The sequence below is a fragment of the Corvus kubaryi genome, unplaced genomic scaffold, assembly GCF_017639235.1.
Source record: "Corvus kubaryi isolate FWS band 111438036 unplaced genomic scaffold, C.kubaryi_AGA036_p1.0 37382, whole genome shotgun sequence".
Lineage (NCBI taxonomy): Eukaryota > Metazoa > Chordata > Aves > Passeriformes > Corvidae > Corvus > Corvus kubaryi.
The window spans coordinates 6,323,905-6,346,868 of NW_024581124.1; the positions used below are offsets into that span (position 1 = coordinate 6,323,905).

The 22,964-nt window shown below is 54.8% G+C and overlaps 1 protein-coding gene across 13 annotated transcripts in view; it reads right to left on the bottom strand.

Annotated features, from left to right (window-relative positions):
- Positions 1-22,964, bottom strand: part of NCOR2 (nuclear receptor corepressor 2) — a 157,320-nt gene that overhangs the window by 21,382 nt on the left and 112,974 nt on the right. For all 13 annotated transcript variants that reach the window (XM_042035096.1, XM_042035103.1, XM_042035095.1 and 10 more), the window contains 10 exons: positions 18,922-19,069; positions 15,947-16,502; positions 11,482-11,602; positions 10,348-10,585; positions 5,570-5,725; positions 4,967-5,106; positions 4,780-4,885; positions 4,004-4,108; positions 3,027-3,130; positions 464-614 (listed from right to left, as the gene is read on the bottom strand). In XM_042035096.1, the coding sequence (XP_041891030.1) occupies positions 464-614; positions 3,027-3,130; positions 4,004-4,108; positions 4,780-4,885; positions 4,967-5,106; positions 5,570-5,725; positions 10,348-10,585; positions 11,482-11,602; positions 15,947-16,502; positions 18,922-19,069 (1,825 nt within the window). The remainder of the gene's footprint in view (positions 1-463; positions 615-3,026; positions 3,131-4,003; positions 4,109-4,779; positions 4,886-4,966; positions 5,107-5,569; positions 5,726-10,347; positions 10,586-11,481; positions 11,603-15,946; positions 16,503-18,921; positions 19,070-22,964) is intronic.

Genomic DNA, 22,964 nt, shown 5'->3' on the forward strand with positions numbered 1-22,964 from the left:
TCCTGCAGGGCAGCCCCTTGCTGGAAAACCCTCACAGTGCCCAAGTCAATGCAGGTGAGAATCTGACATACAAATAAACTGCTATGCCGAACTACCTGACTTGCCTCCATCTTGCAGGTTTTTGAGTCCACCTTGGCCCAAGAGTTTGGGGGTGCTCCCGTAATGTTTTCAATCAGTCCCCCTCCAGCACAGGGTGTTCGGCATGAAGGTAACACCTTCCTACCTGGTCCTCTCCTCTTCCCTGTTTCCCAAAGCCAGCCAAAATCATTGCAACCCTGCCTGCCGTCTCTAAGGCAACACAACCACATGGGACAGACAGACACAGGGCACCAGGGTGGGAAGGGTGAGAAGTGCTGGCCTGCTGTACTTTGTCAGCGTTTCCTCGAATAGCTCTCAAGTCCCAGCCACAGTGGCACAAACCCCTCGCATCTGCCCTAAAAAGGCAGAGAGGATTAGGACTTACCCTCGTAGGACAGCACGTGGCCCTTCTTCCCTTCGTAGATGACATGTCCTTTGGGCACGGCATCCTCCCTCGCTTTCTCTGCTCTGCTGGGGCTGTCTTCTCCGATTATCCTGGTAATGGTTCCTTTGTACAGCACTTCTGCTGGGGTGCCCTTGGAAAGCCAACAAGATCCATATTTAACAGTGTCACAACCAATTAAGCAAGCGCCGCGCGGGGACAGGCTGTTCCTCGCGGGAAGCTGAGCAGAGGGAGCACACCCGGCCTCCGCTTCCTGGCGCAGCCAACAGCGAGGGACTTGCAGCTTAATTATTGATGAGAATGATAACGAGGAGCGGTAAAAAGGTACGTGATCTGTGAGAGGCTGCTGGGAAGAGGCAGGGGATGAGGACAGCACAGACCTCCAGAACAGCAGCTCTCACCCTGCATGTTTTGGAGTAAGCTATCTGGCCTGCTCCCTCTCCCCAGGTTTGGGGGACAGGGCAGGTGCTCCCCTGGGGACACCTTAGTGACAGCAGGCACTGCTCCAGCGTTAGCTTCTTCCCTGCAGCCTATTCCCCCAGCTTGGCACAGGAGCCACAGAGATGTCCTGCCCACCCAGGCACATCTGCTGGCAGCAGTGTGACCTTCAGCGAGCTGCCTGCGTGCGGGAGCTGGCGGCTGGCAGCGCGCCCGGGCGAGATGGCAGGCGACAGCCAAACCGGTCCCAGAGCAGGTCGGGGAGCAGAGCCTGCCTAAGCTCTCCAACAGGAACAGCATCGGGCTCCCCACACCAACTGTGTGAGCTGAAACCTCTCCTTTGCCACAGGCACTCGCAGACACAGCTCACAGCACCTGCCCCCCTGAATCCCCTTCAAAACACACAGAGCTGGATGCCCCTGAAGAGTGGCTGGTGATTAACACCCTTCTGCCACTGTGACCTGCCGGTGCCAAGTGGGAACAGCCACCATGGGGTGACAGTCCCCCTTTCCCATCTCTGGGAAGGCACAATGATGCTGGCAGAGACACTCCTGACACCTGCCTACTGAGCTCATTTAACCCCAGCAAGACCCAGAACTGATGCCTGGGAAGCCTCGGGGACGCGATGCCCCCGCCAGCTTTGCTGGTGCTTCCAGGTTGTGCCATTCAGGCTATTTCCCCACCCCTGCTTAGGGATGCACCTGCTCTTTACCAAGCCCTCAGAGTAGCAGCAGTCCCCAAAACCCAGGATGTGCCAGCACGTGGGTTCAGTGCTCTGGTCATTCACCCTTGTGGTGGACCTGGGCACCTGGTAATGGCTCTCCCAGCCCCAGGTAAGGTACCTCCCTTCCAAGGACGTGCTCCGAGAGGATGTGAAAGCAAGTGATGACAGATGGCTTCAGAGCAGAGAGCATATATTCAAGATCTGCTTCCTGTGAACTGGATGACTAATCTGAGATCAAGTATCAGCTCTGGTACCAGGAGCTGCTGCCAGAACAGGGGGCTCCTTCTCCCCAGCCGGAGCAGAGGGATGCAGGCTGCTGGGCCAGCAAAGGAGCCAGGCAATGCCCTGGGTCTAGGCTTGGTACCTTAATTCCAAGCCAAACAAAAGAATCCGGCTGGATTCATTAGCTGTATGCAAAACTGTCTCAACAAACTCTGCTGATTTCCTGAACTGACACACGGTACTCGAGGTCCTTCACACCCACCCACTGCTGCCCACAGCTGCTGCAGGAGCATCTGAGAGGATGGAGCAAATGTTTGCTCTGATGGGTTATTTACAGCCCCTGAGCACCCATTCCTGGCAGTTGTTGGACACAGGGCACCAGGCAAGCTAAGCTTTGCTCTGGGCCAGGACTCAGGGTCAGGTCCCCAGGGCCAAAGCCAACATGGTCATCCTCCTTGAAGAAGGCAGGCAAAAACTGGAGCCTGAGTGTCTTTAAATATCTGAATGATGGCCAGATAAAATCCCCACAGGAAACAGATTTTTTTTTTTAATGCTCTCCACTCTGTTACCAGATGAGCAATAACTCACACTGCAAGAAACTATTGCCCGCTTGCCAGCTGCTCTTCTGAAGATGGATGGTAGAGATTAAGGCGAAAGTATCTTCCTGCTGAAGAGCCTTAGGGCAGGACCCCCAGCACAGCATGCTCAGCCCTGGCAGGAGCTCCTGCTACCTTACCTGCCCCTTACAGCCTCCTCCCTCCTCCACCTGGCCTGGGCACTCCACCCATCTCCTTTGCTCTGTTCCACTTCCTTGCCCTGGCAAGATGATTTTCCCAGAGCCATTTACAGCCGCTTTTGCCTCTGTTCTTGACAGCTACAAAAGGCAAAGCCAGGTTTAAAGGTGTTGTAAGGCTGCATTGCTGTTTTCTGGGCTCTGCTCTTCTGCAGTCTCCGCTCACGGAACGTGGCTCGTGCCATCCCAAGTGGCGGCTGTCTGCAGACCTCTCCAAGGGGCTCCACGGAGTGGGAGCATCACAGAGCTGCTGCACAGCCCTGTGCTGCACACCCCGTGTGCCCCACAAACCCCCAGTGCCCGTGTCCAGCACAAGCTGCAGCTGCCAGCACCCAGGAAGCAACACCCTCAGGAGACAAGGCACCTACATGTGTGATGGACCCTCGGTAGGTGATGGGCGACTCCGGAGGGGGTCTGGATGTGGGTGTTCCTTTGGTGATGCTTCCTCCCGAGGCAGAGCTGAGGGAAGTACCTGTAGGACACAAAGCCAAAGCCCGTGAGCTGGGGGCTGGATTTGCTGTTCAGCACAAAACCCGTGGGGCTGAGACTACCAAGTGCAGGATTTGACCCAGTCTCTAGCAAGGTACTTCAAGAGCTGTCAGTGCTCAATCCCAAGCCTTGCCCACCCCTTGGCACCAAGTCTCTTGAGAAACCCATCCCTGTGAGTGTGGGGTGGGGAGGAGGTAAAAGATAGGTATTTTGAGGCTATCAGCTCCCCGCTGTCTTTGTGGAGGTGCCGGGCAGATTTATGAGCCTGGGAGAAAGCACAGCCTGGCTCAGCCTCTCCTGATGTGATCACAGTAGCTCTGTGGTGAGATGCAGCTCAGGGTGGCTTGAGTTCATTCATACAGATCTGTCCTGGGTTGGAGCCAGCCCACCACACTCAGGCTCCTGACTGCCTTACTGGGGGGGGGTTCACAAACCAGAATTTGCACTAAAAAGCAACGCCTTTGCATTTATTTTCTTCTGCCAGGCTAATGGGGAAAGAAATCCGTGAGGGCTGTATTTAACCAAATGGGGGTCCCTGTCCAGCTGCAGCAGCAGCAGCAGTGAAAAGCATGAAAATACTAATTAATGTAATATAAAAAGGTCTTGCTTTGTCTTAAGTAACAGATTTTCAGGTGCGCCTTGAACACAAAACCTCCACCAGAATCAATACCTGAGGCCCTGATTTGGGGAGGTAGAAAAAAGGGGCAAAGAGACATCTTTGGCTGGGTGCAATTCCACAAATCAAACCTGAGATCACTGGGCAGCTGCAGCCAGTGTGGCATTCACCAGGCTTGGCAGTGCCAGCATCCCTCCCTTCCCAGAGCTGGGGCACGCGCTGCCCGCTGTGGGTGCTCACCCCGCAGGATGGAGCCCTCCTGGGATGGCTGCAGAACCAGACTTTCCGGCTGGCTGGCCTGGCTTCTAGGAGAAAGTTGTTCCTGCTTTACTCCAGGAAAAGGCACTGGAAAACATTAACCATGTATCAGCATAGGTGCAGGACACAGGGCCATAGCCCTCAGCTGGCTCCAGCTCTGAGGTGGCACCTTCTTGGCACCGTTGCCATTCCCAGCTCTTTGGGAGGTGCTTCTGCAGGGTGAATACACAAATGCCATCGAGCAAAGCCAGATCCCTTGCCCTGGCACTGCCCACAACGGGACCCGAGCTGACACTGAAAACCCTGTGCTGGTCTGTAACAGGACCGACACACAGTGGGAAACAAGAGCTCATATCCCTCCTCCCCAGGCTTGATCCCACACCCATTCCCTCCTGCTGTTAAGAAAAGCTTCCAAATCTGCAGACTAAACACTTTCTTTGTTCACTTCAGGCCATTTACTCTTTATCCTACCAGCCTGGGGAGCAACAATATATTTCCTTCCTTCTATCACAGTATTAGCTGGAGGGTATTTATAGGCTGGGAAGCGTCCCTGACCGAGTTGTTGCTTTCCTATACTGCACAAATTTAGCTCCATGTGTCTCTGCTCTCCTGATGGGACTAATCCTTTCATCCTCTTAGCAGTTCTCTCCGTGTGCTCCCTTGCTGTGCCCTGTGCTCCTTTCCCCTATGCTGCTGGCAAGCTCGCTCCCTGCTGCTCTCAGAGCACATGAGAAACAACTTGTCTCCCAGCTCCTTACCCAGTTTCTTGGGATCCATGGCTAGTGGCAGGCCCATGGTGATGGAACCGACGGGAACCTTGGCATGCTCGGGGCTGTAGGGCGTGTGGAGCTGGATGGGCATTCCCTGTGGGCCAAGAGGAGAGGTCAGGAACAACTGCTGGTCCCTGTGAGGCATCTCCACTGCTCACACCTATCAATATCCTACCTGGGAAATGGATCCGACGGATCTCTCCAGCACGGAGGGGTGCTTGGTGGAGGAGATGAGGGGAGGAGGGTTGGAGATGCTGGCTAGTCTCTGCAGCCCTGAGCGAGAGCTCTCATGCAGGTTCAGTGGGATGGGGTGTCCTGTGAGGAAAACACAAATGTTTGTGAGAGCGAGGGCAGGGAGAGCAGCTGCAGCCATCAGAGAGCAAAGGGGCACGGGAGGGAGCAGGGGCTGGATGCACTGACCCGGCCGGCTGTGAGCCTGCACGAGGCTCCAAGTCACACGATCATTTTGGAAAGGACTGGAATAGTTTGAATTACTGCCTTGTCCCCTCTGCTGCCAGAGGATGAGCTGTGCCCGAGCTGTCTGCCCTCCAGCCAGAGAGGACAGCGCAGCGAGGGATAAAACCTGTCTGACTTTGCACCCACACTGCTCTGTGACAAACCACACCCCTAAACCTGCCCCAGAGCTGGGAGACGCTTGACCGTCCTGGGACCTTTAAATAGCCCAACCTGTGATAGTGGCTGCAAGCACAGCCTCTGTGCTCAGCCCCAGGTCAGGCAGAGGAGGGCACATGCCACACAGCCAGGGGGTTTTACTTGCCTGGTGGGTTATACTGGAACAAGTGGGGCTCCACCTGGGGAGACGTTTTGATCACATCCCGGGGGTAGGACAGAACAGGGGGCCAGCAGGAGGCAGCCATCGACTCTGCACTCAGCTTCTGAGCCTCTGCAATGGCTGAGAAATGCACGGACTTTTCTGCAAGGGACACAGAAAGAAACCGCGTGGTCAGTGGCCAGCATGGGTGAGGGGTGCCTGTGAGCACGGGCAGGGAAGCCAGAACCAGCTCCAAGCACAGGAGATGGCCAGGAGGCGAGGGCTCAACTCCCCAGCCAAGCTAAAAGGAAAAAGCTCTGTGTCACTGCCTGGGTTTGACAGCATTTATTTTACTCAGGTATCTCAAGTGCGATGGGACATCTGTGTTGGTGACTCTGCTGGTGCCCACTGCCAGCAGGAAGCTCCATGGACCTGGTGCCACCCCACCTCACCCAGGAGAGGAGATGGCATTTGGCATGCAGCTGGGTGCAGAGTCCAGCTCCATGCCCGGGCTTGGCCATTAGTGAATTGCTCCTGGGCAGCTCCTGCCTGTGCCCACAGCTCCACATCATCCCAGCATGGCAGAGCTGGAGGATTAATGATGATGCTGCCAAATCCTTCCCTGATGTTAAAGCCAAGAAGCAGCAATGTTGGCATCCCTCTGGTGCATGGGGGACATCCAGAGGGCACCAGCTCGCTGGTGACTACACTGTCTGTGGTGTGCAGCTGGGCACAGGGTGCCTGCAGAGCCCCAGGCCACTGCCAGGACCACTGCAATGCCAGCACACCAGGGACAGGCTCTTCCCCACATCACATGGAGATGTGAAAGCTCAGCCGCTCTTAAAGGCCGGCTCCATGCTATGAACCATTTGTAAGCTGTGGGAAGGGGCCAGAAATAATGGCATCAGTTTCTCAGACAGCAAGGGAAAAGCACACTGATGTTCTCTGAACACCTGGGACAAGCACGCTGCATGAGACCGTCAAAGGCAAAGGAAGACGGAGACGGGCTCTGCGGAACAACCACATGAGGGAGGCTCGCTGGTCCTCTCTGAGGCACAGTGGCTGGGGGCAGGAAAGTTTCCTGAAATTACCTGGTTCAGGGCATCCTGGATACCAGGCTGGGTTCATCCTGGCTATAAAAAGGCTGACGGGAGGCCAAGAAGAGCTTAGTGATGGAGGAGCTGTGCTGGGGACACCTGAAGCCTGCCATGTGCTGAAAGATGCTGAGGAAAAGAGAGGCTTAATCTGCTCTATGCCAAGTGCATCCTCACACTTGGCTAAGCAGATGGATGAGACAGCCTTTTCTGGATGGATTAGAGGCAGGTTTGGTAGGATTTGCTTGTAATCAATAAACACTTCATTTTGCACTGCCCTTCCTCCCCAGACCCACCTGTGTAACGTTTGCAGTGACCAGAAATTAGAAACTGGGCAGTAAACAATAGCAATCACAAATGAACCCAGCCTTTAACCATCAATTTTTGATAAAAATAGATGCCTGAATCCTGCTAAGCCTAATAATAGGGCAAGTAAATTATCAGAGGCCCAATTTAATGAGGCTTTACTACATTATCGTTATTAATGCTCAGTGTATTCAGAAGCAGGGAGATTATTCTTGTCTGCTTCAGTGAGAGAAGAAATCCATTCTGGGCACACAGAGGTGTGCAGGCACTAACACCTCTGCAGCCCGGCGGGGCCAGACCTTGGCTGTGGCCTCTTCCCTCCCCACGTGGGATCCCAGAGAGGATCCCTTCATCCTGACAACAGAGGGGAATCCAGGCGCATCCTCCACACTGACAGAGAGTCCCAGGCACATCCACACTCCCTGACCATCTCCCCTTCAGCTCGGCCCCATTCAGCTCTGCTCGTGTGGGGGCAAACAGTGCTCGGAAGTCCGAGCTGAAGACGCTCCCTGACGCCAAGGCACTGTCAGCCAAGGCTATATGCACCCTGGATGGCTCTTGGAGAGCCTCGTCCTCCTCCCCTCCCCGTGGGAGCTGTCCCCTCCCCGGCGAGCCTCTCCAGCCTGTGAAATGTGGCCAGTTCCTAATTGCCCTCGCATTAGAGGGTGGCTATAACTCAGCCAGCTTTTGATAAAATAGCACTTACACAGGGAAGAGAGAGTTCCTATTACCGTTTATCAAGTCCCTGGAATGGGAGCGAAGGAGTCAGAGTTTATATGATCCGTCATCCAAATTAATGCTCTTGGCTCCACATTGCCTACAAAGGCCAAATGAAACACAACTAAATCAACACAAAACACACCGCTGGCGCTCCAACCGCCGAGCGATAACCGAAGATACGCCCGACGGCAACCCGGCACTGGGGAAAGGATCCGTCTGCCTGCCGGTGAGATCCAGGCAGGGCTGCCTGCCTCTGCCCAGCCCCGTGATTAGCAGCTCCTCTTGGAAGGCAGGGAAGAGAGGGCAGTGCTCAGGAAGGTATGGCTGGCTGGCCGCCCTCCAAGCTGATACAGCCGCAGCCAGCGGCTGCGAGGCAGCCAACGCCTCGGCCAGGATGTGTGCAAGACTTGGCTTTGAAGCGGATCCAGAGCCGTGTGAAGGATGTTGATCTCCGGAGCGGTTGCAGGAGTTCAAGCTCTCTTATCGAGCAGGGGAGGAACAGGAGTACCTGCTCTGGTGGAGTCAGCCCCTTGCTGAGAGGTGGCACAAGGCTGGTCTCCAGAGGGCTCTGCAGGCTGTGCTGGACTCTAACTCCAAGCCATGTGGCAGCCTAATGTCTGCAGTCTGGATGCCTGCCACTTCACTGGGATGGAGAGCAGGGGAGGGAAGGGATGCACATGGATTTGCCAGGACTATCTGGCTATCTCCCTTCTAACCCCTGACCCACAGCCAGGATTTGTTCCAAGAGGCAGAGACAGCACCGAGACGGTGCCTGAGTCCATACTTGTACTGAAATCAGGGATTTGGGGGAGTTGATTTCTCCCCGCAAGGCGACTCATCGCAAACCTGCTGGTTTTCAAAACGGAGATGCATTCCCACTATGAACAGAGGAGACCAGCCTCTGTCTTCCCGGGGTCCCCATGCATTCCAGACCCACTGTGGCACCCAGCACAGATGCACAGCCACACAGGGCTTGGAGAGCACACAGCTGGAGCCCAAGACCTGCTGAGGCATTTGCAGGGATATAGGGAGGCATAATTGCTTTCATTAACATGAAAGATTCAGAGCTCTACAGAGGAGAGAATAAAGTGCTTCATGTCATTAGTGCTTCGAAGAGAACAAAGCAACAAAAGATCCACCTGGATAACAGATCTTTGTATTTGATAATGGTGCCAGCAGGTCGCAGAGTGGCACGGTTGACTTCAACCCCTAAACCCTGCCTTGTACCTCATACCCACAAATCTGCTTCATCTCCTCATTCTCCTGTGGCCAGGAGGAGCTGCAGCACTGGGACATGGGCAGTGCAGAGCTCTGGGCTGGAGTGCCGGCTGTGGCACCCAGCTCACAAGGAAGCTGAGCAGTGCAGCATCAGATCTGCCCAGGATCTGATCAGGATTACGGCACAGGAGATCAAACCTGATTACCTGCCACTGGGGGGGAAGAGCCGGAGGGGAACTGTTCCACCTGGGCAGCAAACAGGAGCACAGGGGGATAAGATCAAGTGGAAATAGGACATCATGGGTGGCAACACCATGACTTAGGGGAAACTCCCTTTTTTGCAAGGTGAGCAGTCACCTTCCTTGCCTACATGCAAAACATTCTGAAGGTGCGATGCACACATGGTGCTATTTAATGTTTGAAAAAATTGCGGCCAAGTGCCAGCAACCAGCTCTTTTTGCAAGCACATCCTTCTGTCCGGAGGGACATGACAGCTTGAGGAATAACTACCTGGGCCTGGACACTGCAGAGCAGGCTGCTACAGTCCTGGCTGCCAGAGGGTGAACTAGTGCAGTGATTTTCCAGCAAAGATCACAGCCCAAGTCCAGTGCCCCTCAGTGCAGTCTCATCCACCCTCCTCTTCCATGGACAAGTAGGTGATTTTTGCAGCTGCACCCATTCCTGTGTGGGATCCAGCACTGGCAGACATAGTACCCACCCAAGCCCAACTTCTCTGCTCCTGACTGTGCCATTGGTGACAGCCTCTCTTCCTAACAACTGAGCCACGGGCTGGCTGTGGGGGACAGGGACACAGACTCTGAACTGGAACAGACTCTAACACTCAGATTAAAAACACATTCAGAGGATGGTCTCATCAGGACTTCCCGTCTCTCCTTAACCTTGATCCCCAGGTGCTCAAGCTAATAATGTTTCAGATGTTCTACGGTGGGAACCTCTGAATTGCTCATTAGGCAGCCAAACCACATCAGAGCTATTCCGGGGAGAAAGCACTGGGAATCTTTACAGGAACCTTTGGACTCCGAGTCACAGTATTAGCATTGATTTTAAATGAAATAATGGTCCCTGCTGTGCATTAAAAGCATTCTTTATAGAAAGCCAGCAAGGTAGAAAAGAGCCATTGTACCCAGAGCCTTGGCATGCCTCCAGGCCCCCCTGCTCTCGGGTGAATGGCAGACGCTAATAAAGGCAATCTTCACCTCCTCGGCGCTCCACACTGCCCGGTGTTTGCTGTGGGCTCAATGAGACATGATGTACTGTCTAATGAACACCGGAAATTAGCCATGCCTCTCTCGTCCTGCCTCAAGATGCTATTAAAGAGCTTTCAGGGGTCGAAACAAGCTTTCGCCTAAGAGGGGGAAAGCTGCTGGCTGCGTACAGCTGCACACCCCGGGCACTCCGCGCGGATAAACACGCACACAGCCGTACCTTCCTTGTCACCAACAGCGGGGCTCCGGCTCTTCCCCCTGGGACTGCTGCTGGGCTGCTGCTGCTCCTTCTCAGCCTGCTGCTGCTGGGACTGTGAGAGCTTGCTCGGGGGCATGTCCTCACGGGCAGACTCGTGGGCTTTTGTGATCTGCTGCTGGTAGAGAGCCAAGGCGTGGGGAGGCACCTGAGGCTTCGCACTTCCACTCTGCAATATCCCCTCTGAGAAACCTTCGGAAATCTGCAAAGCAGTAAGAATTGGTGACACTCATCATGTGCTGCTGACATCCATAACAATCTTGAAGACATCAGGACCCATGAGAAGCCCCTGCCCCACACTATCACAGCCAAGTCTTAGCAGAGACCAAACAGGGCTTCAAAGCTCACTAGCCACAGGAGATTAAAAAAGCCCACGACAAAGAGTATCAGCTCTGCACTGGTGATACTACAGGAAAGAGTCAGACTTGTTCAAAACCTCTCATCTATAGTTAGGTGCTTGTAGCTTTTGCCAGAAGTTACATTACAGCAGCCACATCTTAAGCTGCAATATGGGAAACTGGAAGAGCATCAGGAATGGGTCCTCCCTGAGCATGCAAACCCCAAAGCAGGGATTTCCTCCCTGCCCACCCTGTGTCGCTGCTCCTCCGGTGCTGACCCTGGAGATACCAAGATGCTTCTTCTCACAGCCCAAGTCACTGTACCAGTACTTTCAATACATGGCTACTGGGTAGTCAAAAACAGGACCAAGCAAAGCTTCTGGGTGAGGAAGGTGATACCCTCCAAGCACGAGATGAAGTGCAGGGCTGGGAAGGTGCACTCTCTCTTTTTAAAGCAATGGGAGGCAGCAGTCATGTGGCAATGAAAAGCTTTTTCTGTCCAGACCTCCCACGATTTTCTGATAAAAGAGCTCAAGAGACATCCAAATGCTGCTGGCAGAACTGCTCCAGCAGCTGGGAACACACTCTGCACAAGGAGCACCTTGCCTGGCCGGGGACTTGCACCGCCCAGGCACAGCTCTCTGAGGACCTGAGGCCATCCCCAGGGATGAGCACATCCTTGCAACCCTGACACACACCACGGAGCCCAGCGGGAGAGCATGCATGAGGTGCAGGCTGCCCTCTCCGGCAGGGTACTCACAATGGGAGGGATGGCAGCAGCTCTCTGCTTCAGCTGTTTCAGGTCCAGCGGCTTCTGCGGCGAGGAGTTGAGCCTGGTGTCGCTGGCCGTGTTGAGCAGGCTGGGCCGGGGGGACAGCAACCTGGAACCAAAACACGCACGTCAGCCATGGACAGGCTTCATGGCCCAGGGCTCCCCCACACCCTGCACCCCCGTTTTGTGCTGCCAAGCCTAGAGGACATCCTCTGCATCAGAGAGGAGCATGCTGGACCACTGCTCACTGCTGGGAATCTGGGCTCAAAGACAACCCCCATGGGACTACATGCTCAAACAAGACCCTTATGTCTGGCTCAAGGGGCTCTTGAGCCCACTTTCCTTCATCCCCATGTTATTTCTAATAAATCTGCTGTTGTCCAGAATAAACCTGAGGGAGAATGGACTCCAGAGCTGGGTGTTACAGAGCAAGTGACCAGTTCAGATTTCATTTGGACATCATGCTACCCTCCAGAGCTGAAATGTAGGGCTCGCGTGGCACTAGGGATCGGCCTCACGCTCTTCCTCAAGGACTGTCTTTTATCAAGGTGCTAAAGCCAGGGCAAGCCACCACATGCAGGCAACTGGGGCGCCTGGGTCACTTGAAAGATGAGAGGCTGGATTTGGATGGGATTTGGTACTCAGCAGCCCAGCAGCTGTGCAGCCCTGCACCCTCACCACTTGCTCTTCCCCTTGGCTGTTTGAGCCGCCTGGTAGACACTCAGCCAGCCGTGCAGAGCTCCTGTGCAAACATGGGGGGCATCCCCATGATACCACGAAAACGGGGTGGGATGGAGGTGTGCAAAGCCCATTGGTCAAACCCTCAGTGTGTCCAGCTCCCGAGCTTATGCCGAGACCTCAGAGACCACGTCTGTCCAGGCCATCTCTGCTTTCTCTCCCTCCTGACTCCAGTTTGTTGAAGCCAGTTCATAGCTTTCAAGCTTTACAGCTTGATTTGTTTATTTTAGCTGTTATTTCAGTGCTCTCTTCAGCCTATAAATTTCAAGGTCATTCCATGCTCACCCTTGGATGAATAAACAAGCGTGGCGGGGCCATGTGCGGGGAATAAACTCATCACGGCGCTGGGACTGCCCCAGCCCCTGCTCTGCACAGTGCCTGGCATCAGAGGGGAAGGGGACCCACCTCCACACTGGGACCAGGGTTAGGCACCCAGGGCAAACCAACCAAGGGACAGCAAATTTCAACTGCTCCCTAAATAATCCCAATGATGTCTGCCTGTGGAGCCACATGGGTGTTGTGAAGCCACACTCCTGGAGGGGTTCAACGCCCCAAAGTCTGCTGAGACACAGGGCTGGGGACAAGGACACCCAGCACTTGTTCCCAAGACCTTCACGCCAGGCTGAGCTGTGGAACCGCCACCCCAGCAGCTGCTTCGTGCGCTCGCTGGTGCTTGAAGAGGTACATTTAAGCACCCTTAAAGTCCCTTTAAGCACTCTCAAGATCTTCAGGTTTCCTGAAGCCCTCCAGGATCCTGATGCTTCGGAAGCCAAAGTCAGTATTAAATTCATCAGTATGCAAATTGCCTAATTTATTACGTCCCTCCCAGCAGATCTTGCGCCAGACGATGGGATGCCTGTTGGGCGCTTTGCTCTGGAAATCACCATATGAACAACTCTTGGCATCTCTTATCAACCTGCTGCCAGCCCAGTGCCTCCCAAACCCAACCACCAGTGCCTTAAGATGGCTGACGGCATTGGGAAGGATGGGAAAACAGAGCAGGAAGGGGTCAGGAGGCTCACAGCTGAGCTTCTGCAGTGTGGAAATGTCCCCTCCCAGGCACGAAGCTTTGGGGATGACCAGGACACCGCATTTCCCACACTCTTACTTCTTCTGACACAGAGACAGGTGGGCACTAGTTTAACTTCCAGGTGATACAACACACTGACACGTGACCCAGCCAAACACGATTCCCTAGTAGTTGTGCAAAGGCAGTGGCTACCAGATCTCCACAATGGGCTCCCCCAAGACAGAGACATGGCTGCAGCATGGCAGTGGCCTGGCAGAGTCCCTGCACCTGCGGCTGAGCCAGCAATGGGACGTGCAGCACAGAGGTGGTCGGTGCAGGTGTCTCCTCTCCATGCTGCAGGTCTGCAGCGGTAGCTGTGCGTGGCCTCCCTCACATGTCCCCATCTGGCGTGACCTCCTGCTGAACCACGTCCTGGCTGTGCTTGCAGCAGCCCTCCTGCAGCACTCGCTGCATGGAACCGCAGACAACCAGCTGCCTCCTTCAGCTTGGATGAGTTAAGGCCGCGCCTCCTCAATCCTGGACGTGTCTTTGCTAGCGCGAACTGCAGGAGGACCAAAATAAGGCTGCCCCTACTCTGAACTCCTTCCTTTCTCACCGCGGGGACACCCCAGCCACCCTCTGTCCTCTTCTGGGAGATGCCGAGGACAGCTTGATGCTTTCACAAGCGCAGGGAAGAGCACCCACGCCCCGCTGGCGCTGGGTGGGTGGGCGAGCATCGGGTGATGCGGTGACGGGGCGGCTCACGCGGCATCGCGGCAGCCCGGTCCTGCTCAGCGCGAGTCACGCTGCGGCAGCGGGGCTGCGCTAACGCCTGCGGGCCAGCAGCCCTCAGCCCACGGGGAAGGCAAGGGAGCAAAGCTACAGCTGGGAAGGGCAACCGAGTCCCCACCGGGAGCACGGCGGTGCCAAAAGCTCTGAGCCAGCTGAGGATCAACCCTGTGGGTGCTTCGGGGTTGGGAAGCGCCTGATGTCAGCGTCAGCTGCAGCCTTCCCATGCCGGCAGGCTCTGCTATCGCCCGCGCCTCATCATCACACCGGATGAGAGGAGTGGCCCGGGAGCTGCGGGATGCCTGTTTAATGTTTAATATTCCTGGAAGCTGGTAACTATTTGACAAGTGAGATAGGTGCTGACTCAGCGAGAAGCCGCGATGGAAAAGTCGTTCCCAAGACGACTTGCTCCTTTGCTGCTGGGAAGTCGGTACAAGCCACTGCTGTCCTGCTTTCGGTTGGGTTAATGTTAAACTGGAGGAGGACAGCCCTGCTGGCCTCACTCTCCCTTACTGGGAGATTTTCTCCTGTCTGGGAAAGAGGGGAGGGTGGGGAGGGGTGGTGCTGGACTCTGCCCATTGCTGGAGAGGAGCATCGCAGCCAAGAGGCCTCAGCCCTGCCACGGGGCCGGGGCCAGCAGCACCCGCACCACCCCTTGGCACCGCCAGCGCTGCTTCCAGCTGCTCGGCAGCGAGAGGGGCTGCACCCCGGAGGATGCTCCGGCACCAGCAGCACTCATCCACTGGCTCCTGCATCAATCACAGGGGAAGCACAGAGGCCATTTGGAGCGGTGGGATGCACAACAGCTCCCTCCAACTTCATCCCACCACTTTGTTCAGTCGTTTTTTCAATAATCCCATCCACAGCGCTGCATACAGCTTTCCCAGCCTGGCAGGACCCATCTTGCTGCCAAACTGCTCCCTGTGAGCCCACAGAAAGGATGGGCTTGCACGACACTGGATGTAGGATGTTGGATGTGGGACGCCAGCCTCCAGTCCCTGCCCAGCTCTGAGTCAAGGAGGGACTGCTGCCCCTACATACAATGGCAGGGTGTACATGGGAGTCCTACCTGGCTCAGGAGCCATCAGAAAATTCAGTGTTACAAAGATGTGCCTATTCACACGTATTCTTTAAAAAACAGAGAACCCTCTCTCCATTTGTGAAGCTCTTGGGTGGGGAGGATCCGGTGGGAAAAGCTGGGAGAGGAGCAGGATGTTTCTCCAAGGAGGAGGCCAGTGTTTCTCCTCCCTGTCCCAAGAGCCATCCATGAAGGGTCTGAGGTGCTCTTGGCTGCCAGGCTTAGGGGTGGGTGGAGGACTTGGGACCACAGTGGCTCAGGTGGAGACCCATTGGCATGGCCCCAGGAAAGCTTGCACAGACCAAATTCTCCTGCCTTTATGGCCAGGACGCATAATTTGCCCCTACACATGCGAGCAACATCTCTGCCAAAGGAGCAACTCGCCCCCTCTCTGCAGTGGGAACACATCCCTGATGTGTCTTTTCTCCTGCCAGTGCCAACTCAGACAGAAACCATCCTCAACCCCAGATGCTGGCAAACCAGCACAACTCCACTGTCCCCGAGGGCACATCCTGCTCCATTGCATCACCCAGATGGGCAGCTGCCACCAGCAGATGCAGTGGCTCTGCACCCAACATCTGCCCACGGCCATGTCCCAGAAGCACCTGTACATTGGGACATCGCACTGCCTGCTGTGTCACAGCCCCTTTGGAAGCAATGGCCAAAGGGCTGGGGGCACGTGGGGACACAGCTGGGAAGTCCTTTGGCCTGGGGGAATGCCTGAGCAGTGATATTCCCAAGGAGGAGCTCACAAAGGCACCCATGGGCACTGTGACACACAATGGAAAAGCTCATCTGGCCCTTGGGTCATGCCCTTGCCCCCATCTCCCCACTCCTACCTGCTCTTGTCCACAGCATCCTGCTCATCCATCTCGTCTGCGCTGCAGGTCGCGCTGGAGTCGCTGTCGGGGTTCACCCCGGGGCCTTTGCTGCCCTTATGACTCTCCTTCTTCTCGGCCTTGGGCGTCCCCTCCGTCCCCGCCGTCCCTGCGCTGCCGACGCCGCTTTCCACCTTCTTGTCATTCCCCTTGTCCTTCTCCTGGCTCTCTTCGCTCTCCTCCTTCTTCACCTCGCTCTTGCAGGGCTCCTCGCTCACCTTCTCCTCCGGCTCCTCCGTTTTCACCACGTCCACCACCAGGTCCTCCGGCACCTTCTCCTCGGTGCTGGGTGGCTCGGGAGCTGTCTCCAGCGGGGGGCTGGCAGCAGGAGCGGGGTTGGCAGGGGGAGCAGGGGGAGCGTCGGGGGGTGTTGGAGCCTCTTCCCACTTGACTGCCGGTTCTGTGCCGGCGTCACCTCCCGGCCCGGGTGGTGCCTTGGCCCCGTTTTCGCCTCCTTCTTTGGCTTCGGGCCTTGGCGAGGGAATGCTCTCGGTGTCGGAGCTGTTATTTACTGCAGCTGAGAAAAGGGAAGAAATAAAAATAAGGATCAGCCTGAGATTCTTGCTTCCCATATCGCTGCCTCCACCCCCTCCCTTGGGAAGAGAACGCCCTCATTCCTCTGAGGGGGAGATGATCCCGGGGCTGGGAGAACTGTGCTGGGATCCCCGAATCCAGAGCCTACTAAGCAAAGGGCTCTTCTGGGGGCCTCTCTGCTTGCCCAGCACGACTGTTAACCCCCACCCAAACACAAAACCACACACCCAAAAGCCTGGAGACTGACTGACTGGGTAGCTGGATTTTAAGGGAAAACCCTGGCTGCTGGCTTGTCTTGCAAGACAAGATCTGCTGCGTTCTCGCCCTCTCACCCATGGCACATGATCAGCTGCCCCAGACCAGGCACCTCACTGGAACCCTGCTTGCTGACTTGCATCGCCTGTGTCCCTGGCTCTGCCACCCCTGGGGCAGCTGGGATCATCCCAAAACACTACACGTGTTTGTTGTTATTTAAGCCACCGGTGGCAGAAGAAAGGAGGTCAGGGTCAGCAAAAGGAAAGCGCTGGCAGTGCTGCAGGACAGGTTAATTATTACACGGGAAGGATCATTCCCAGACCTGCCACCAGCAGCTTGACGTGAGCTGGAAGCAGGAGCGTCTGTGCACCGCTCGGAGTTGGGTGCTGCCAAGAGATTGTTTCTACAGCTGGGGAGAGGATCGCTCCCTCCAAGCCTCTGCCGGACAAACATGGCCAGGGCCAGGAACACCAGGAGATTTCCACAGTCCCATCGCAGCATGTCCCCACCGGGCAGGGCTCTCATGCCCCAAAGGCTTCCTCACATGCATTCCTTGACTTGTGTCTCTCCACAGCAGCACAGCCAGCTTTCAAACGCTGGTGAGAGGAGTGCCGCAGAGGGACTGTGTCCTAAGAGCTGTACATCGGAGCACATCCGCCTTTCCTCAGAGTGAAATCGTACCATGCTCACCAGGAGTCTCAGCCTTCTCCAATCTCAGTTGCAAACAAGAATGAGGTGCCCTGTCACCCACCCAGGACAAGGTTCGCAGTGTGTTTGGCAAAGCTCTTCCCAACTGCCACTTGATGCTACTCTGAACGCCACGCTGAGACATCCAACAGCATCTCTTCCGAAGCTCAGCCAAGCTCTAGACGCCCATGCATTCCCTCCAGATGCTGAATCCATAGTCTACACCGTAACTCCCACACTGGGTCTTTCCCCCTGTCCCTGGACTGGCCACATGGCACCTGCAACTCCAAGGTATTGTCTGAGCATCCCCAAATGTCACCCTGGAGCCAGTGGCCATCTCCTGAGTGACACCAACCTGCATTTCATCCCCCTGCTCATGCTGTTCCACAACTCTGTAGGACACCCCAGCAGCAGAACAAGAGTCGATGCTTGGAGGGTAAGGCTCAGAAGCATGTCAAGAGATCCGTCTCTAATCTCAAAATCATGTTGCTTCCTCTCAGGCACTCTTACAAAGAGCAATAACTACTTTTTACTTTGCTCCTGTGAGTCACGTATCACCTAGCACAAAGATTTACCTGGAATCTGCCTTGCAACGAGTCACTCACGAGGACCATTTGAAAAGATTTCCCACTTCAAGACCCATTAGCCTGGGTGCTAAGCCAGGACCCAGCGTGGTGGTGCCAGAGTGCCAGTTACGTTATTAAATTACTTTGACAGAAGTCAAATGGGCATTGCTGGAAAATTGTGCATATTTTCTCTAAACTGCCGTGCTTTCAAAGCAATAAATGGCTGAAAATTGTCACTTTCAAGTAGTTTGCTTTCTTTGGTATGGCTGGGAGGGAGGAAAACGCTGCCTTAAAAGCGAAAGGAGGAGGAAAAGCCCCACCAAGATACAGCCTTGGGAGACCATGGCTTCCCCTGCCTTTGCTGCAGTGCTGGGCTCCGGGAACTCCACTGCCCAGGAAAGCAGCAATGCCCTGATGGGATGGGGACGGGCGCACACAGGCCTTGGTGGGTTACCTCCCCTGGAGCCCATGATAAGCTCCATGACAGCCCACAGTGGTGGCTGTCTAAGAGCATGCAGGGACCCTTCTTTGGAGAAAAACCCAAGAAATGTGATTTACACGAGGCCCTGGGAAGCTGTGCGCTCTTGGAAAGCGCACTGACAGAAATCAGAAACCAAAGGGCTCCCAAAAATAGCCATCCATCCAGACAGACACAGGAGGAGGGCAGGGATCCAGGGCACTCCTTGCAAGCATGAAATCCAGAGGCATCCAAAATGCCACGAGTGCCTTGTGCTGTGAGACACCGTCACCTCGGTGTGACTTTGGGGTGACACACCCCTTGTGAGTGCTGACATTTGCAGCCCCGGAGAGGCCGTGCACGGCGCCTCTGCTGTGACCGGGCAGCAAAGCCAGCAGAGCTGAGCACACTCCCTGCCACAGCCCCCACCGCCTCACCTTCCGCCTCCTCTGCCATCTCCTCCTCATTGCCACTTGTCCCTGACACCTCCATCTCCTCGTCCTCAGCTGCGGGAGGGAAGGCGGCTTCTTCGTTCTGAACAGCGGCACCTTTTTTCTTCTTCCTCTTGGCGTTCCTTTCTTTCTCCTGAGAAAGAGGAAAAGGATTGTGAGAGGCAAAGCCCACAGGGAATTACAGGGGAGCAGAGAGCCCTGGTCCTGCCCAAAGCATCAAGAGGGATGCTCACACTGCCGGGGACCCCCTGCCCTCAGTCAACCCTGTGAGCGCCAGGCTTTGGGACCAGACTCGCCTGTTGAAAGCCCGGCAGTGTGGTGTCACCTGGCCAAAAACTTTTGACCGCTGTGCAATGGCCAGCCTGGCTCCACATGGAGCTCCAGCCTGGCTTCATATGGAGCTCCAGCCTGGCTGCACATGGAGCTCCAGCCTCAGCCAGCAGCGAGCATTCAGGAGAAGAATGGCACAGATACATGGACAAGGGACAATCATGCAGAGGTCACCAGTGCAAGGCTGGCAAGAGCCCGGGGGTCACATATCTGCTCATGACACACATGTGACGTGTTGGTCCTGCGCATTTCCAGGCTCTAGCTCCAGCTACGCAAACACGCATGGCTGCGACTTGACGCTCATCTACAGATAACGAAGCTGATGCCCCAGATACAGCCCAGCCAACATTTCCATGCACCTGCTTTCATGCTCCCTTTGGCAGGTACTGCCAAAGAACTTAGACTCCCACGCCAGGGCAGCTGTCACCAGTGGACAGTGGCATGCTCAGTGCAGCACGGCATCCCAAAGGTGACTGCCCGGTGTCCTGGCTTGCCCTGAGACAGCCCCAACCTCCCTGGCTGGAGCACGTGCCACAGCCACGAGGGCGTGGACAGCTGCTCCCTCCCGCAGACCTGAAGGAAAAGTCTCGGCTTTGCTATTGTTTCCTGCTCTTGTTGCTTGAGTAAATATTACCAGTAGGAACAGGCTCATCATCTCCGGCTCTCCCTGCAAACCCCACATGAGTGACGTGTGTAGGACGTTTATTTACATGGATGAAAAGATAAAGCCGTGGTGGAAACGTTAACTTTGCTGCTGGATCTCTGTGCTGGGAAGAGCTGGTCCCCCCCTTCCCCCACCCCCGACTTCTCAATCCTTTAGAAAACTTCCAGATAAAACAAACAAATACAACTGCTTTTTGCTTGGAAACGCTGCTTGCTCAAAATCTATTTTTATCAAACTGGGCAGGAGAGAGGGGAAAAAAAGCACTTGAGAAGGGGCTCTGTGCAGGTGTGGAGAGGCAGCAGGAGGAATGCCAGGCTCTGTGGTTCCCTTGCCCCATCCCGGCCCTGCCAGTGACGCCCTGGTGCTGCCGGCGTTCGCGCCTCTGCCACGGCAGCGATTCAGCACCGCACGTTCCTGTGTGAAGCAGCAGTTCCCCATCACGCTAATGCAGTGACAGAGCGCCGACGTTACTATGGCAAAGACTTCTCTGCCTCTTACTCACGGGTCCGTGACTCAGCCGCGGGCAGGAGCAGGCTCCTCACAGGGAATTAGCTGGGAACCAGCCTCTGCCTCAGCACCCTACTTGGCCAGAGCCTGGGGCTGGCAGTTGCTGGCAGAGCAGAGCAGCAAGTGGCCCCAGGGGCACTGTGGGTCCCTCTCCCGGCAGACCCCACTGCTGGTATTTAGGGAAAATTACGTGAAATACGGGCAGCAGATCCTGGCTACATCTAGAGATGTGTTCAAGGCCACCACTTTGTCTCTTATCATGCCTACAGCTCCAGACTCCTTGTACAGCCTTGCTCCTCTCTACCTGCCACCAGGTATTTCCTCAGGACCATCCAGGACTTGGTGCCACTCAAGCATTCTGACTCACCAAGGCCACTGAGGATATACGCTGTGCACAGCAAGGACACGGAACCCTGCACGAGGGGTCACTCCATGCCTCCTACACCACAATGTCTTTCTGGGCCATCCCAACAAATTCAGCCTCTCCCTGAACTCACCACCTGATGTGGCAGCAACCAAACAGCTCCCAAACCCCAGTACCAACACAGAGCCACCCTGACGGTAACCTCCCATCATCAGGCTCAGCCTGTCCCAACAGCAGGACCAAGGCAAGTCAGACACACTCATTCCCTAGAAGCAGAGGTCTCTAGACTGCAGTCCTGAAGCAGTTTTGCTGTGCAAAGCCAGCAACATCCAAAAAAGCAAGGAATTAAAGAGGTGTTGCTCAGAGCAGGTCCACAGAACTTGGTCTCCAAGCAGGACCAGCCCCAGCCCCGGGGATAACTGGCCCCTCTTCCCTGCCCAAGCCAAAACAAGCTGCAGCAGTCAGTAGACCGAAGTGACAATCGCACCGCAGACTGATCCCAGTGAAGACAGTGCCTAATCTCCAACCACTGGCAGAAGGAGCAGCTCCGAGGACACCATGTATCCCAATGCCCTGCTTTCCTTAAATGCCAAGATTAGCGAGTGCAATGTGCAGAAGGTCAAGGCTAAGTGACGCTGATGCCTGGGACACATCCGAGCGGCGCAGCAGCGAAACCAAGCCAAAACACACAGCAGGGCAGATAAGTGAAGCCTCAAGGTGGCCTGACCCTGCCCCAGCAGTAACAGGCTGCCTGTCCCAGGGTGCAGCTGGCTGGTTCGCTGCCTGTTTCCCATCCCACACCGGCCACTGCCGTGGCACGGCCCCACAGCTCCTCAGAGTAACCCGCACACTGCTGAAACCCGGTGTCACACCCACCTGGAAGAGGAGGCTACAATATTAACGAGCCCCATTTGGGAAATGAATGAGATCTGCTAATTAAGTTTACTCTCATTTAGCATGAGGAGGAAAAGCAGAGCCACTGCGTTTCCCCACACATGATCAGATAGCTGGTGGTGGTGAGGTCAGGGAATAATCTGTGGATGTCATGGCAAAACTAAGCGATGCCACGCTGCTTCACCACGTGCTTCCGCCGCAGAGGTCATGGCTGATACTGGGTATAGGATGAGATTTGGAGCCTCAGTTTGCTTGGGAATATATTTAGGAGTCAGGAAGGAAGGTCTATGGCAATTTAATCTCAGTTGTTCTTTTATTTTGTTCAGCTTTCTGGCATCTGCTGTTGCCACAAAACAATAGAGTACAATAAATAACAGCTGAATGTTCATTGTTCTTCTCCACGACCAAATCCCACAGCCTCCAATGCTTGAAAAATAAAATGATGATGCTGATATAAACTGCAAGTGAGAGTGAGCAATTAGACTGGAGAAGTCTAGCGGCTGCCTTGGAGGGACGGATGCAGGGAAAAATGTGGTTCTGCAGAAAAACACTTCCGTGATATAATTTCTGCAACATTAGGGAGCAGAGTAAATTAATACACACCGGCTCCACTGCCAGCAAAGCTGTATGATCTTATTTCAGATTCTCCCCAGTAATGAACAATGATATCTTTCTAATGTAACTTTTTATATTCAGAGGGCTTGATGCACATTTCACAGAATATTTCATTCCAGCCTTTATATGGGTCTGGGGGTCTTTTATATAGTTTGTTTGCTTTGTTTCTAAAAACAATTCGGTGAAACATGGGAACACAGGAGTGTCTCTGTGCATAGAGAATTAATAAAAAAGAATCGCCGCTGTCTTCTCTTTCTCTCATTCCTATAGACTGACTAGGATATTAAATTCCTGGGTGAGTCATTGAATGTTTTCCTGTCTTTCTTTTTACTCTTGCTGTAATAGCTTGCTTGGAAAGATTCCTGCATTGAACATTGTCCTTTGCATTTTCAAAGCACCCCTTGGGGGTTTAGCCATGTGAATTCTATTAGCCAGAAACTGGGAACCCCAGGATACTCTACAAATGAAATAATTATAATCTTTAGTGACTCTAAGCAGTCCAATCTATCTCCAGAACACCAAACAAGCTCCACTACATTCACACCCTGCTCCACATGCCAGGGAAGAAGCAGTGTTAGCCCCACTGGAAGGGGAAACTGAGGCACGGAGAGATGTGCGCATCTGCTCACAGTGCTGAAGAAAACCTGTTTCAGA